This window comes from Ranitomeya variabilis, chromosome 1 (assembly GCF_051348905.1).
Source record: "Ranitomeya variabilis isolate aRanVar5 chromosome 1, aRanVar5.hap1, whole genome shotgun sequence".
Lineage (NCBI taxonomy): Eukaryota > Metazoa > Chordata > Amphibia > Anura > Dendrobatidae > Ranitomeya > Ranitomeya variabilis.
The window spans coordinates 829,533,569-829,551,325 of NC_135232.1; the positions used below are offsets into that span (position 1 = coordinate 829,533,569).

Genomic DNA, 17,757 nt, shown 5'->3' on the forward strand with positions numbered 1-17,757 from the left:
AAGAAGGCAATTTGGGCAGGGGAACCAAATGAACCATCTTAGAAAAACGGTCACACACCACCCAGATGACAGACATCTTCTGAGAAACAGGCAGATCTGAAATAAAATCCATCGAGATGTGTGTCCAAGGCCTCTTAGGAATAGGCAAGGGCAACAATAATCCACTAGCCCGAGAACAACAAGGCTTGGCCCGAGCACAAACGTCACAAGACTGCACAAAGCCTCGCACATCTCGTGACAGGGAAGGCCACCAGAAGGATCTTGCCACCAAATCCCTGGTACCAAAAATTCCAGGATGACCTGCCAACGCAGAAGAATGCACCTCAGAGATGACTTTACTGGTCCAATCATCAGGAACAAACAGCCTATCAGGCGGACAACGATCCGGTCTATCCGCCTGAAACTCCTGCAAGGCCCGCCGCAGGTCTGGAGAAACAGCTGACAAGATAACTCCCTCCTTAAGAATACCTGTGGGGTCAGAGTTGCCAGGTGAATCAGGCTCAAAACTCCTAGAAAGGGCATCCGCCTTAACATTCTTAGAACCTGGTAGGTACGATACCACAAAATTAAACCGAGAAAAAAATAATGACCAGCGCGCCTGTCTAGGATTCAGGCGCCTGGCGGTCTCAAGATAAATCAAATTTTTGTGGTCAGTCAATACCACCACCTGATGTCTGGCCCCCTCGAGCCAATGGCGCCACTCCTCAAACGCCCACTTCATGGCCAAAAGCTCCCGATTCCCAACATCATAATTCCGCTCAGCGGGCGAAAATTTACGGGAAAAGAAGGCACAAGGCCTCATCACGGCGCAGTCAGAACTTTTCTGCGACAACACTGCCCCAGCTCCGATCTCAGAAGCGTCGACCTCAACCTGAAAAGGAAGAGTCACATCAGGCTGACGCAACACAGGGGCAGAAGAAAAACGGCGCTTAAGCTCCTGAAAGGCCTCCACAGCATCAGGGGACCAATTAGCAACATCAGCACCCTGTCTAGTCAAATCGGTCAATGGCTTAACGACATCCGAAAAACCAGAAATAAATCGACGATAAAAGTTGGCAAAGCCCAAAAATTTCTGAAGACTTTTAAGAGAAGAGGGCTGCGTCCAATCACAAATAGCTTGAACCTTGACAGGATCCATCTCAATGGAAGAGGGAGAAAAAATATATCCCAAAAAGGAAATTCTCTGAACCCCAAAAACGCACTTAGAACCCTTGACACACAGAGAATTAGACCGCAAAACCTGAAAAACCCTCTTAACTTGCCGGACATGAGAGTCCCAGTCATCCGAAAAAATCAGAATATCATCCAGATACACTATCATAAATTTATCCAAAAAATCGCGGAAAATATCATGCATAAAGGACTGGAAGACTGAAGGGGCATTAGAAAGACCAAAAGGCATCACCAAATACTCAAAGTGGCCCTCGGGCGTATTAAATGCGGTTTTCCACTCATCCCCCTGCCTGATCCGCACCAAATTATACGCCCCACGGAGATCAATCTTAGAGAACCACTTGGCCCCCTTTATGCGAGCAAACAAATCAGTCAGCAACGGCAATGGGTATTGATATTTAACCGTGATTTTATTCAAAAGCCGATAATCAATACATGGTCTCAAAGAGCCGTCTTTTTTTGACACAAAGAAAAAACCGGCTCCTAAGGGAGATGACGATGGACGAATATGTCCCTTTTCCAAGGACTCCTTTATATATTCTCGCATAGCAGTATGTTCAGGCACAGACAGATTAAATAAACGACCCTTTGGGTATTTACTACCCGGAATTAAATCTATAGCACAATCGCACTCACGGTGCGGAGGTAGTGAACCCAGCTTGGGTTCTTCAAAGACGTCACGATAATCAGACAGGAACTCAGGGATTTCAGAGGGAATAGATGATGAAATGGACACCAAAGGTACGTCCCCATGAGTCCCCTTACATCCCCAGCTCAACACAGACATAGCTCTCCAGTCAAGGACTGGGTTGTGAGACTGCAGCCATGGCAATCCCAGCACCAAATCCTCATGTAGATTATACAGCACTAGAAAACGAATAGTCTCCTGGTGATCCGGATTAATACACATAGTCACTTGTGTCCAGTATTGTGGTTTATTATTAGCCAATGGGGTGGAGTCAATCCCCTTCAGAGGAATAAGAGTTTCCAAAGGCTCTAAATCATACCCACAACGATTGGCAAAGGACCAATCCATAAGACTCAAAGCGGCGCCAGAGTCGATATAGGCGTCAGTAGTAATAGATGACAAAGAGCAAATCAGGGTCACAGACAAAATAAATTTAGACTGTAAAGTGCCAATGGAAACGGATTTATCAAGCTTTTTAGTACGCTTAGAGCACGCTGATATAACATGAGTAGAATCCCCACAATAGAAACACAACCCATTTTTCCGTCTAAAATTCTGCCGCTCGCTTCTGGACAGAATTCTATCACACTGCATGCTTTCTGGCGTCTTCTCAGTGGACACCGCCAGATGGTGCACAGGTTTGCGCTCCCGCAGACGCCTATCGATCTGAATGGCCATTGTCATGGACTCATTCAGACCCGCAGGCACAGGGAACCCCACCATAACATCCTTAATGGCATCAGAGAGACCCTCTCTGAAAGTAGCCGCCAAGGCACACTCATTCCACTGAGTAAGCACAGACCATTTACGGAATCTTTGGCAGTAAATTTCAGCTTCATCTTGCCCCTGAGATAGGGACATCAAAGTTTTTTCTGCCTGAAGTTCCAAATGAGGTTCGTCATAAAGCAACCCCAAGGCCAGAAAAAACGCATCCACATTGCGCAACGCAGGATCCCCTGGTGCCAATGCAAAAGCCCAGTCTTGAGGGTCGCCGCGGAGCAAGGAAATCACAATCCCAACCTGCTGTGCAGAGTCTCCAGCAGAACGAGATTTCAGGGACAAAAATAGCTTACAATTATTTCTAAAATTCTGAAAGCTAGATCTATTCCCTGAGAAGAATTCCGGCAAAGGAATTCTCGGCTCAGATACCGGAGCATGAATAATAAAATCTTGCAAATTTTGTACTTTCGTGGTGAGATTATTCAAACCTGCAGTTACACTCTGAAGATCCATTATTAACAGGTGAACACAAAGCCATTCAAAGATTATAAGGAGAGAGAAAAAAAAGAAAGACTGCAGCATAGACAGACTGGCAAGTGATCCAATTAAGAGCACAGAGGAAAAAAAAAAAAAAAAAACTCTCAGCAGACTTCTTATTTCTCTCCTTTCTCAGCCAAGGATTTTAACCCTTTAGTGGGCCGGTCAAACTGTCATGATCTCCATGGCCAGAGAACTAGCATAAGCCTCTATAGGAACAAGCTCTTGGAAGATGTAACTGTACTGACCATGAACTAAACCTACCGCATCATCTAGAAGTAGCCAGGTAGCATGTCCTACTTTTTATCCCTATATGCCCAGCGCCGGCCGGAGAACTAAATAATGCTAGCAGAGGGAAATATAAGACCTGACTCACCTCTAGAGAAATGCCCAAAAGGAGACAGAAGCCCCCCACATATATTGGCGGTGATATGAGATGAAACAACAAACGCAGCAGGAAAATAGTTTTAGCAAATTTGAGGTCCGCTTTCTAGATAGCAGAAGACAGAAAGCATACTTTCATGGTCAGTAGAAAACCCTAACAAAACACATCCAGAAATTACTTTAGGACTCTGGCATTAACTCATAATACCAGAGTGGCAATTCCTGATCAACAAGAGCTTTCCAGACACAGTAACGAAACTGCAGCTGTGAACTGGAACCAAAATACAAAAACAAAACATGGACGAATGTCCAACTTATCTAGTAGATGTCTGGGAGCAGGAACAAGCACAGAGAGGCTTCTGATAACATTGTTGACCGGCAAGCATCTAACAGAGAAGCCAGGTTATATAGCGACACCCAGATCTAATCAGAACAGGTGAACAGGGAAGATGATGTCACAAGTTCAATTCCACCAGTAGCCACCGGGGGAGCCCAGAATCCAAATTCACAACAGCCATGCATACCAGGATAAGGATGGGGCCATGCATACCAGGCTAGGGATGGGGTCATGCATACCAGGACAGAGATGGAGGCCCCGCATACCAGGATAGGGATGAGGGGGACTATACCTACCAGGATAGGGATGAGGGGGACCATGCCTACCAGGATAGGGATGAGGCGGTTCACGCATACCAGGATAAGGATGAGGAGGCCATGCATACTGGAAAAGGGACGAGGGGGCAACGCAAACAGGATAGGAATGGGGACCATGTATACCAGGATGGGGATGAGGAGGCCATGCATTCCAGGATAGGGATGAGGACGGAGCCATGCATAACAGGATAGGGATGAGGAGGCCATGCCTACCAGGGTAGGAATGAGGGGGCCATGCATACCAGGATAGGGATGAGGGGGCCATGCATACCAGGATAGGAATGAGGGGGCCATGCATACCAGGATAGGAATGAGGGGGCCATGCATACCAGGATAGGAATGAGGGGGCCATGCATACCAGGATAGGAATGAGGGGGCCATGCATACCAGGATAAGGATGAGGGGGCCATGCATATCAGGATAGGAATGAAGGGGCCATGCATACCAGTATAGGAATGAGGGGGCCATGCATACCAGGATAGGGATGAGGGGGCCATGCATACCAAGATAGGGATGAGGGGGCCATGCATACCAGGATAGGAATGAGGGGGCCATGCATACCAGGATAGGGATGAGGGGGCCATGCATACCAGGATAGGAATGAGGGGGCCATGCATACCAGGATAGGGATGAGGGGGCCATGCATACCAGGATAGGGATGAGGGGGCCATGCATACCAGGATAGGGATGAGGGGGCCATGCATACCAGGATAGGGATGAGGGGGCCATGCATACCAGTATAGGGATGAGGGAGCCATACATACCAGGATAGGGATGAGGGGGCCATGCATACCAGGATAGGAATGAGAGGGCCATGCATACCAGGATAGGGATGAGGACGGAGCCATGCATATCAGGATAGGGATGAGGAGGCCATGCCTACCAGGGTAGGAATGAGGGGGCCATGCATACCAGGATAGGAATGAGGGGGCCATGCATACCAGGATAGGGATGAGGGGGCCATGCATACCAGGATAGGGATGAGGGGGCCATGCATACCAGGATAGGAATGAGGGGGTCATGCATACTAGTATAGGAATGCATACCAGGATAGGAATGAGGGGGCCATGCATACCAGGATAGGGATGAGGGGGCCATGCATACCAAGATAGGGATGAGGGGGCCATGCATACCAGGATAGGAATGAGGGGGCCATGCATACCAGGATAGGGATGAGGGGGCCATGCATACCAGGATAGGAATGAGGGGACCATGCATACCAGGATAGGGATGAGGGGGCCATGCATACCAGGATAGGAATGAGGGGGCCATGCATACCAGTATAGGGATGAGGGAGCCATACATACCAGGATAGGGATGAGGGGGCCATGCATACCAGGATAGGAATGAGAGGGCCATGCATACCAGGATAGGGATGAGGACGGAGCCATGCATATCAGGATAGGGATGAGGAGGCCATGCCTACCAGGGTAGGAATGAGGGGGCCATGCATACCAGGATAGGAATGAGGGGGCCATGCATACCAGGATAGGGATGAGGGGGCCATGCATACCAGGATAGGGATGAGGGGGCCATGCATACCAGGATAGGAATGAGGGGGTCATGCATACTAGTATAGGAATGCATACCAGGATAGGAATGAGGGGGCCATGCATACCAGGATAGGGATGAGGGGGCCATGCATACCAAGATAGGGATGAGGGGGCCATGCATACCAGGATAGGAATGAGGGGGCCATGCATACCAGGATAGGGATGAGGGGGCCATGCATACCAGGATAGGAATGAGGGGACCATGCATACCAGGATAGGGATGAGGGGGCCATGCATACCAGGATAGGAATGAGGGGGCCATGCATACCAGTATAGGAATGAGGGGGCCATGCAGTGGTGTATCCAGGGGGGGCAGCCGGGGCATGTGCCCCGGGAGCAGCTGACAGGGGGGCGCCAGCGGGCCGCCTGATGATGCGGCGGTCCAAGGAGGCTCCTCGTCCTGTACTGAGCGGTCACATGGTACCGCTCATTACAGTAATGAATATGCGGCTCCACTTCCCATAGGGGTGGAGCCGCATATTCATTACTGTAATGAGCGGTAACGGTGACAGCTCAGTACAGGAAGAAGCTGCCGGCGCTGGGGAAGCAGGGACTGCACCGCGCCTGGAGCAGGTGAGTATAACGGGGAGGGGAGCGCAGCGCGATATTCACCTGCTCCTCGTTCCAGCCGCCGCTCTGTCTTCAGCAGTGACACTGAGGTCAGAGGGCGCAGTGACGTATTTAGTGCGCGCCCTCTGCCCGAACGTCAGTGCTGAAGATGGAGCGGCAGCTGGAACGAGGAGCAGGTGAATATTGAAAGTGTCAGGGGCCTGAGCGACAGAGAGGTATGATTTTTTTTTTTTTATCGCAACAACAGCAAACGGGGCAAGTGTCTGTATGGGGCATCTCAGGGGGCAACGCAAACAGGATAGGAATGGGGACCATGTATACCAGGATGGGGATGAGGAGGCCATGCATTCCAGGATAGGGATGAGGACGGAGCCATGCATATCAGGATAGGGATGAGGAGGCCATGCCTACCAGGGTAGGAATGAGGGGGCCATGCATACCAGGATAGGGATGAGGGGGCCATGCATACCAGGATAGGAATGAGGGGGCCATGCATACCAGGATAGGAATGAGGGGGCCATGCATACCAGGATAGGTATGAGGGGGCCATGCATACCAGGATAAGGATGAGGGGGCCATGCATACCAGGATAGGAATGAGGGGGCCATGCATACCAGGATAAGGATGAAGGGGCCATGCATATCAGGATAGGAATGAAGGGGCCATGCATACCAGTATAGGAATGAGGGGGCCATGCATACCAGGATAGGGATGAGGGGGCTATGCATACCAGTATAGGAATGAGGGGGCCATGCATACCAGGATAGGGATGAGGGGGCTATGCATACCAGGATAGGAATGAGGGGGCCATGCATACCAGGATAGGGATGAGGGGGCCATGCATACCAGGATAGGGATGAGGGGGCCATGCATACCAGGATAGGGATGAGGGGGCCATGCATACCAGGATAGGGATGAGGGGGCCATGCATACCAGTATAGGGATGAGGGAGCCATACATACCAGGATAGGGATGAGGGGGCCATGCATACCAGGATAGGGATGAGGACGGAGCCATGCATATCAGGATAGGGAAGAGGAGGCCATGCCTACCAGGGTAGGAATGAGGGGGCCATGCATACCAGGATAGGAATGAGGGGGCCATGCATACCAGGATAGGGATGAGGGGGCCATGCAGACCAGGATAGGGATGAGGGGGCCATGCATACCAGGATAGGGATGAGGAGGCCATGCATACCAGGATAGGGATGAGGGGGCCATGCATACCAGGATAGGAATGAGGGGGTCATGCATACTAGTATAGGAATGCATACCAGGATAGGAATGAGGGGGCCATGCATACCAGGATAGGGATGAGGGGGCCATGCATACCAGGATAGGAATGAGGGGGCCATGCATACCAGGATAGGAATGAGGGGGCCATGCATACCAGGATAGGGATGAGGGGGCCATGCATACCAGGATAGGAATGAGGGGACCATGCATACCAGGATAGGGATGAGGGGGCCATGCATACCAGGATAGGAATGAGGGGGCCATGCATACCAGTATAGGAATGAGGGGGCCATGCAGTGGTGTATCCAGGGGGGGCATCCGGGGCATGTGCCCCGGGCGCAGCTGACAGGGGGGCGCCAGCGGGCCGCCTGATGATGCGGCGGTCCAAGGAGGCTCCTCGTCCTGTACTGAGCGGTCACATGGTACCGCTCATTACAGTAATGAATATGCGGCTCCACCTCCCATAGGGGTGGAGCCGCATATTCATTACTGTAATGAGTGGTAACGGTGACAGCTCAGTACAGGAAGAAGCTGCCGGCGCTGGGGAAGCAGGGACTGCACCGCGCCTGGAGCAGGTGAGTATAACGGGGAGGGGAGCGCAGCGCGATATTCACCTGCTCCTCGTTCCAGCTGCCGCTCTGTCTTCAGCAGTGACACTGAGGTCAGAGGGCGCAGTGACGTATTTAGTGCGCGCCCTCTGCCCGAACGTCAGTGCTGAAGATGGAGCGGCAGCTGGAACGAGGAGCAGGTGAATATTGAAAGTGTCAGGGGCCTGAGCGACGGAGAGGTATGATTTTTTTTTTTTATCGCAACAACAGCAAACGGGGCAAGTGTCTGTATGGGGCATCTCATGGGGCCATAACGTTTGTGCAGCACTATATGGGGCAAGTGTCTGTATGGAGCATCTTATGGGGCCATAACGTTTGTGCAGCACTATAATGGGGCAAGTGTCTGTATAGAGCATCTTATGGGGCCATAACGTTTGTGCAGCACTATAACGGGGCAAGTGTCTGTATGAAGCATCTTATGGGGCCATAAAGTTTGTGCAACACTATATGGGGCAAGTGTCTGTATAGAGCATCTTATGGGGCCATAAAGTTTGTACAGCACTATAACGGGGCAAGTGTCTGTATGGAGCATCTTATGGGGCCATAACGTTTGTGCAGCACTATATGGGGCAAGTGTCTGTATGGGGCCATAATCAACGTTTGTGCAGCACTATATGGGGCAAGTGTCTGTATGGGGCCATAATTAACGTTTGTGCAGCACTATATGGGGCAAGTGTCTATATGGAGCATCTTATGGGGCCATAATTAATGTTCGTGCAGCACTATATGGGGCAAATATCTTTATGGAGCATCTTATGGGGCCATAATCAACATTTCTGCAGCACTATATTGGGCAAATGTGTCTATGGAGCATCTTATGAGGCCATTATTAACTTTTATGCAGGATTATATGGGGCTCCTGATTCAATATGGATATTCAAAAACACTTAACCTACTGATGTCTCAATTTTACTTTTATTGGTATCTATTTTAACATTATGGGGATTTAGGAATGTACCTTGGCTTGGTCATACAGTTTCAATAGAGTTTAAGGTTCAAATGGGGGAGGTTTGGGGGGTGGGGAGGTTTGGGGGGGTGGGGAGGTTTGGGGGGGTGGGGGGGGTCGCCAAACTGATGCTTTGCCCCGGGTGCAGGAAAGGCTAGATACACCTCTGGGGCCATGCATACCAGGATAGGGATGAGGGGGCCATGCATACCAGGATAGGAATGAGGGGGCCATGCATACCAGGATAGGGATGAGGGGGCCATGCATACCAGGATAAGGATGAGGGGGCCATGCATACCAGGATAGGGATGAGGGAGCCACGCATACCAGGATAGGAATGAGGGGGCCCATGCATACCAGGATAGGGATGAGGGGGCCATGCATACCAGGATAGGAATGAGGGGGTCATGCATACTAGTATAGGAATGCATACCAGGATAGGAATGAGGGGGCCATGCATACTAGTATAGGAATAAGCGGGTCATGCATTCCAGGATAGGAATGAGGGGGCCATGCATACCAGAATAGGGATGAGGGGGCCAAGCATACCAGGATAGGAATGAGGGGGCCATGCATACCAGGATAGGAATGAGGGGGCCATGCATACCAAGATAGGGATGAGGGGGCCATGCATACCAGGATAGGAATGAGGGGGCCATGCATACCAGGATAGGGATGAGGGGGCCATGCATACCAGGATAGGGATGAGGGGGCCATGCATACCAGGATAGGGATGAGGGGGCCATGCATACCAGGATAGGGATGAGGGGGCCATGCATACCAGGATAGGGATGAGGGGGGCCATGCATACCAGGATAGGAATGAGGGGGGCCATGCATACCAGGATAGGAATGAGGGGGTCATGCATACTAGTATAGGAATAAGGGGGCCATGCATACCAGGATAGGCATGAGGGGGCCATGCATACCAGGATAAGGATGAGGGGGCCATGCATATCAGGATAGGAATGAAGGGGCCATGCATACCAGTATAGGAATGAGGGGGCCATGCATACCAGGATAGGGATGAGGGGGCTATGCATACCAGGATAGGTATGAGGGGGCCATGCATACCAGGATAGGGATGAGGGGGCCATGCATACCAGGATAGGGATGAGGGGGCCATGCATACCAGGATAGGGATGAGGGGACCATGCATACCAGGATAGGGATGAGGGGGCTATGCATACCAGGATAGGGATGAGGGAGCCATACATACCAGGATAGGGATGAGGGGGCCATGCATACCAGGATAGGGATGAGGGGGCCATGCATACCAGGATAGGGGATATTAGTAGAGAATTGACCATATTTTTTGCTTCAATTTTTCTTTTTCCTCCTCTAAAACCTAGGTGCATCTTATGGTCTGGTGCATCTTATAATCCGAAAAATACTTCATTTTCTGAAACAATTTCAAGGGTGTCAACACTTTCAGCCATGACTGTATACATATAAGTACAAATAGGTATAGATATGGCAGAGCATGCGAGAGTTTGTGATCTGACATGGCTCATTAAATTTTGGCATGTTATCCATTGGTGCAGTGATAGTAACTTACCAATTTTGAATGAACAAAATCAAATGAAAATTAGCTTTTTATATCTGGATAGGCAGTGGTGTAAGCAAGTGAACTACACTGCTAAGTGGGATACCAAAATCTACATTTTAATATCTTTTACTAATCCCCCTCCACTTCAATAAGGATTAAATAAATGGGACAACAAAAAGATGACATAAGGATAATAAAGTACTGTAAAAACTGTTAGGCAGGAGTGGAAAAAAAAACTGCTGCAAAGTATCAATGCTTTCACAAATAAAAGTGCTAATAGTTTATTTTTATCAATTATCAAAATGAAGAGTGAATGAAGAAAAGATTAATCAAAATAAAATCAATATTTGGTGTGACCACCCTTGGCCTTCAAAACAGCATCAATTCTAGATGCAATCAGTATTTGAAGGAACTTGGCAGGGAGGTGGTTCCAAACAACTTGGAGAACTAACCACAGATCTTCTGTAGATGTAAGCTTGTGCAAATCTTTCTGTCTCTTCACATAATCCCACACAGACTCTATGATATTGATCATCAGGGATCTGTGGGACCATATCATCACTTCCAACCCTTTGTTCTTCTATCACGTCACATGTCACACACAATGACAAGATTGAGAATAACAATCACAGCAAAATTAATCAATAAAGCTTCCCTTTAATTGAAAAAGTGTACTTTCAAAAGTAACAACTGAAATTTATTTAATTTAGTTTGCTCTTTTGTTCACTCACTTTGCATGTTGTTAATTGGTAAAGTAAATTATTAACAGTTCTAGTTTGAAATTATTAATCGTTCTAGTTATTAAAGCATTCTTAATTTGCAGCGTTTTTTTCTTATATCTGCCTATTAATATGAGATAGACAATATTAGATGGCATTCTAATAAAAGTGCAGATTTTTGTCTCCCTTTGCAGTGACACTTTGACTATTAATTATCCAGCATCCTCCCCTTTCCCATGATACTTCCTGCAATTACATAATTCCCTTAACAGAAATTCTGATGTTCTTAAAAGTCCATGAATTTATCATGTGAGATTTTAAAGCAGTGCTATTTTTGTTATTTACATAATAACTTTCCTATTACTACCTTGGAATTGCTACCTTTCTCTCATCTAGCGCCAAAGAAGGCTGCTAAATATGGCTTTAATTCATGGTCTTGAAAACCTTATGAACAGAACATTCAAGTGACATCAGACAAAATCTAAAATTCATACAACCAAGTGGGCTATGAATATATCACGTATCTTTACACATGTAACCCTAACTATCAGGAGCTTGTCCTAACCATCCTCATAAATAGAAGATCCTTCTTGACAGCTGGACGGAAGTCAGTATTTTCGACACTGAACAAAATATATCTTGGAAGGTTGTTCCAAGGGTCAGTGTTCTCCTTTAGAATCATGGATAAGGAAGGTTATGCATGGTGAGATGCAGAGTTAGCATTAGCTGCATATTTAAGTGGAGTTTTATGGATCAGCTAAGGAGTCTTACATAAGTTACTAAGACAACATTTACCAAGTGTCAGTAAACTATGCTAGATATGCAGCTATATTTATACACACAGCTTTGTAACTGGTACATTCAGATTTCTTTTGTTAAAGCAAGGGTAGAGAATGTTCATCCCAATAAGTGAACGCCATTAGCAAAGTCTTACCCATGAGCACTCTACTTGGGAACACTGTGTCGGATGGCACAATACTTTCCCTCTGTCACACAAGCAGAATTCACAATGACGTCCATTCCAGAGCTCTCCATGGTACTTAATGGATCCATTGACCATACAGCTGCCTTTAGTGGACGCACACTCTTCACAACACTGTGCAGAGCGCCTCATTTTGCTCTGACCCTGCAAACAAAGAAAGTGGTTCAGTTATGATTGGAACCATTGCCATCTCTTTGATTCTCCACTGTGAGTTTCTCTTGGTTGATTTTTTTCACAAAGTATTTTAGGTTAGCGCCATGGAATAAATGGTGCTATAATAATAAATAATAATAATATGTTTGATGGTGAGAAGTTTCATGCAGATACTCATTAACTGCAAATGACATAGCTACAGTGACGCTGACATCCGATAGATAAATACAAGTTGTGCCTTAATTTGATGTCTGCTTATGTCTTTGCACAAGTACTCTATGTTTGATATGGCCAAATTCAGGTCAAGCAAATAGTGCATTTTTTTACGCTTTCCATTGACAGAATTGAGCTGATCCAATGGTATCTGCACTTTGTGGACAGGACTATTGGAACTGGTGCTGGAAATATATTTCCAGCATAACTGCTCCTACTAAGGTTCATTCACAGAACTGCTTTGTGTATGGAGTCATAGTAAGATTTATTCAGAGGTGTACTGGTTCTCGGTTATATCCATAATTGTCAAAAGCCAAACATTGAACCATGTTCCATGTAGAGAGGTATTCTTTCCTAGAAAAAATACTTCCCAAATATACATAAATCTTCACTTCCAAAATATGTACGGAATCTGAAGTAAATGGCATCCTGATCATTAACCTGTCATCATGAACTCATTTTCATATTGCATGCCATATAATAGCGACACAGCGAATTAGGACTACTCATCAAATGTAACATTACCTTGTCACAGGACAGTGATGGACAAGTCTTTGTATGGCACTTTACTTCCCCTCTCTCACAAATACAGGAGGTACATGGATTTTTCTTCCACTGTGAACCATGCTAAATGAACAGAAGATGGATATATATTACTATATATATATACACTATAATAATATATATATTATATAATAAACTATATTATTTTTTTCAAAAATTTTTTTTTTTTTTCATAAAACTTAGAGTAATAGATGAAATGAAGATTCTTAGCGCATAAATTGGCCAATTCATGTGTGCCCGTCAACCACGGCAAGTTGATCTCCTTCTGATTTTTTTCTCTGTTTAGTTATTGGATGTTGGCTGCATCCAGACTGATCTTGCACTCCTCTCACTGACCTTGCAGGTGGCGATAATCAACTCTACCTGCCCATAAATTGTAGGTTTAGCCCAGAGTGACATGTTTTGTCCATAGTTGTAGGCTGGTGGCCCAAAAGTGGCATGTATGGTAGAGTAGGACCCATCAGAAGGAGATCACCTTGCCTTGGTTGATGGGCACACATGAATTGGCCAATTTATGTGCTAAGAATCTTCATTTCATCTGTTGCTGTAAGTTTTATGAAAAAAAATTGTTTTGAAAAAATTTGTGAAAAAAATATTTTTGAGAAGTATTATTCATATTGAATATTTGTCTGTGTTTTCACATGGCCTAGATTCATGTACATGTGCTGCTGTGTTCTTTTTTTATCTATATGATGCAGTTTGCAGCTTGCACGTGTTCACATTAGGAGTGCTGGTTGTTTTTTCTCTCTCTCTCTCTATATATATATATATACACACACACACACACACAAAATTCCTGGTTCCATTCACTTAAAGGGCCACTGTCACCCCCCTCCAGCCGTTATAAACTAAAAGAGCCACCTTGTGCAGCAGTAATGCTGCATTCTAACAAGGTGGCTCTTTTAGTTTTTGATTCAGTTATTCCCTAAATAAAGCGTTTTAAAATTTGTACAAAATAACCTGTCCTTAGACCTGGAGGCGGTCCAAAGCTTCCTCGGTGAATCTCCCAACGGCCGTCACTCTTCTCTTCTGGGGATGTGGTCGCCGCCCCCTTCGCGCTGTTTCTTCTTAAATCCGGCGCCTGCGCTGTGTGTGCCTGCCTGGGGCAGGCGCAGTCTTCATTGTCCTTCATAGCTCAGATCCAGGGTGCCGGACTGCGCCTGTGCGGGCAGTGCGGCCACCCTGTTGCTGAATCCCCGCCCCGCACTGTGTTATTCATTATGCACAGTGCGGGGCTGGTGTTCCTGGGCATGCGCACTGCGCTGTTCAGACGCTCCCCCGGTCCCCCGCCTTCCAGCGTTGCCGGAATATACAGGTTTCCTTGCCGGCGTTTGGAACAGCCACAAAGAACAAAGCTGGAAGGCGAGGGACCTGAGGAGCGTCTGAACAGCGCAGTGCGCATGCCCAGGAACACCAGCCCCGCACTGTGCATAATGAATAACACAGTGCGGGGATTCAGCAACAGGGTGGCCGCACTGCCCGCACAGGCGCAGTCCGGCACCCTGGATCTGAGCTATGAAGGACAATGAAGACTGCGCCTGTCCCAGGCAGGCACGCACAGCGCAGGCGCCGGATTTAAGAAGAAACAGCGCGAAGGGGGCGGCGACCACATCCCAGAAGATAAGAGTGACGGCCGTTGGGAGATTCACCGAGGAAGCTTCGGACCGCCTCCAGGTCTAAGGACAGGTTATTTTGTACAAATTTTAAAACGCTTTATTTAGGGAATAACTGAATCAAAAACTAAAAGAGCCACCTTGTTAGAATGCAGCATTACTGCTGCACAAGGTGGCTCTTTTAGTTTATAACGGCTGGAGGGGGTTGACAGTGGCCCTTTAAAGTAAGAAAAACCCACAATGGTGACGAACTTAAAAATGACAAAAGTAATTTTCAGTTTTAATTTACTTACTCTTACTCTGAGAGTCAGACATTGCTTTTTAATTTTTCGTTCAATAGAAACAAAATAAATAAATACAGAACAAGCTTAGGAAAATGGCCTGGACAAAAATGATGTCACCCCTAGAAAAGATTGAAAATAATTTGACCCTAAAGACTTGCTAAACTGAGGTGTCTCCTGTAATTTGCATCACAGGTGTCTACAAACTTGTAGTCAGTCAGTTTGCCTATTTAAAAGTTGAAAAGTAGTCACTGTGCTGTTTGGCATCATGGGGTGTACCACACTGAACATTAACTGAATATGAACCAATTTTGTCCATGCATATATATTATATATATATATACACACACACATTAATCGGTTTCTGAGAACCAAATCTATACAAAACCTCCCCAAGTAAAATCTCATATTAACGGGATATTCCCAAGTTTTAAAGTTATCCTCTATAGGATATTTTCGAACCACTAGGACCCCCACTGATCGAGAGAACTGAAGAGTACAATGTGAAAGGAGAAGAGGTTGATCATGCACACTGCAGCTCCATTCATACTTATTTGAATGCTTGCCTATCTCTGGCATTAAGAATGAATGAAGCGGCAGTGCACACAATGATCCACTGCTCCATTCACATGGAGCTCTCCAGAGACCCGATTCAAGGGATCAGTGGGGGTCTCAGTAATCGATCGTCCAATGATCAGAAATATATATCCTGTTCCATGGTTAGTTGATACATTTTAAACTTGATAATACCCCTTTAATATACAGTATAGTAACTAGACTGGAGTCCCTAGAACATGTAAAATAAATAACCCCACAATACTAAAAGACGGCATTTTTACTTATTCTGGTTAGTTAGTATGCTGACATAAAATAAAATATTTAGTTTGACTTTTTTCACTTTGCTCCAGTGAGTCGTATCTAGCAGCAAAGTGTACACATAAGCCATCAATGCAGAACACAAATATATTAAATACTTTCCAAGGGGAGGAATCAGCAAGACATATAACCTTTATCAGCAATGTAGGCCCAGGCCTTTAAAGATGTAAGGGCACTATGAATACCACACTCCCCCACTGCATTCCTAACTATAGAACTGCAGCTTGTCAGGGAAAGAAAGCCAGCTTTTCAAAGGGCTATCCCACTTGGCGAACCTCAAAACAGCAATATTTCTAATCATTATTCTTGCAAATTAAGGATGACAGAATAGGAATGCTTTTCAGTTTAGGAATGTAATTGATTGATCTGTAAATCACACACAAACACAAAAGCTGCCAAAATCCAATTAGGGGCTGAACATAGATAGACTCAAATATGGTCTTTGGGGAAACATGAACTTACAAAGTTTAATAGAAAGTTTTCTTGTTAAAAAAAAGCTGGTTAGTATTTAGTTTGGTTCTTTTGGGATGACGTATACAATTTAAAGTCACTATAAATGGACAGAATAATATATATTGTAGGGGTTCACTTCTCAGGTAGGTTTTAGACATTAGGCCTTAGGTATAATTCACACTGGCAATGCTGTTCTAGTCCAAACACATGCAGTTTTTGTAGCTTTCCACAGGTTGCCCAGCACCTAAATAAACTCAAATGTAAATCCCTAACCTTGTCCAGGCGCTAACTCCACAGAACAGACCTTGGCTACTCATACACGGCTGAGCTACCCCCAGCTTGGTCACACAAAACAGCTATTGTCCATAGCAGCCAGCGATACTTGCGGTGCTCCGCACATGGCCTGTGCAGACTCTTCTTAGAAAGTAGGGATTTTGGCTTTCCAACACTTTTCAGCTGCAAGACACATCCAGTTTGGTGCCATGGTCTGTGCATTCGCCAAAAAACACATTTGTCTCTGCTATATTAAGCAGAGTGACTGACTCATCAGTAGAGATGAGCGAATATCCTCGGCTCCCTCTTTATTCCGCAAGCTATAGCGCTTACCGAACAAGCTGCCACGGAAACCCGGTTACCTGGATCGCTCCTACTGATCAGAACCACAGCTGCATGTGTCCAAGCTGTCTGACAGTTGCAACACATGCATGGAGAGCCCAACAAACAGGCTTGCCATGCATGTGCTGTGACTGTCACACATCTGCGACACATGCAGCTGCGGGGCTGAACAGCTGATCAGTAGGAGCGCTCCAGGTATCCGGGTTCCCGCGGCAGCTTGTTCGGTAAGCGCTATAGCTTGCTGAATAAGAAGAGAGCCGAAGATATTCGCTCATCTCTACTCATCAGTTATTTCATTCAGAGAGAGACCCCGACACGTCTCTCACAGCTACAGCTCACATCTTGGATGGTCAATCACCAGTAGCACACTCAATACTGCTCAACATCCAGCAGACTGACACTCCCTTAAGAGACTGCCACTCTATGAAGCTACTACCTGGTTCTTAGCAAAACCCTACAAATATATCTAGTCAAGACCTGTAGTGCTAAGACTTAACCCTCACCTACCTGGCCTTGCGATAAATAATCCACAGGCACTCAACATTTCCATATTTTCATAAATAAAGCTGTCCAAACACACAAGCACATTTAATTTGCAGTTGAGTGTTGATCAGACTAATTCTCTTAGGCTGGCTTCACACTTGCGTTTTTATCTGCATGCGTTTTAAAAAA

General features: G+C 46.4%; 1 protein-coding gene across 1 annotated transcript in view; it reads right to left on the reverse strand.

Moving 5' to 3' along the window:
• Window positions 1-17,757, reverse strand: part of FRAS1 (Fraser extracellular matrix complex subunit 1) — a 653,238-nt gene that overhangs the window by 369,477 nt on the left and 266,004 nt on the right. Inside the window, exons 8-9 of the mRNA XM_077275534.1 lie at window positions 13,209-13,310; window positions 12,270-12,461 (exon numbers count right to left, since the gene is read on the reverse strand). Coding sequence (XP_077131649.1) covers window positions 12,270-12,461; window positions 13,209-13,310 — 294 coding nt within the window. The remainder of the gene's footprint in view (window positions 1-12,269; window positions 12,462-13,208; window positions 13,311-17,757) is intronic.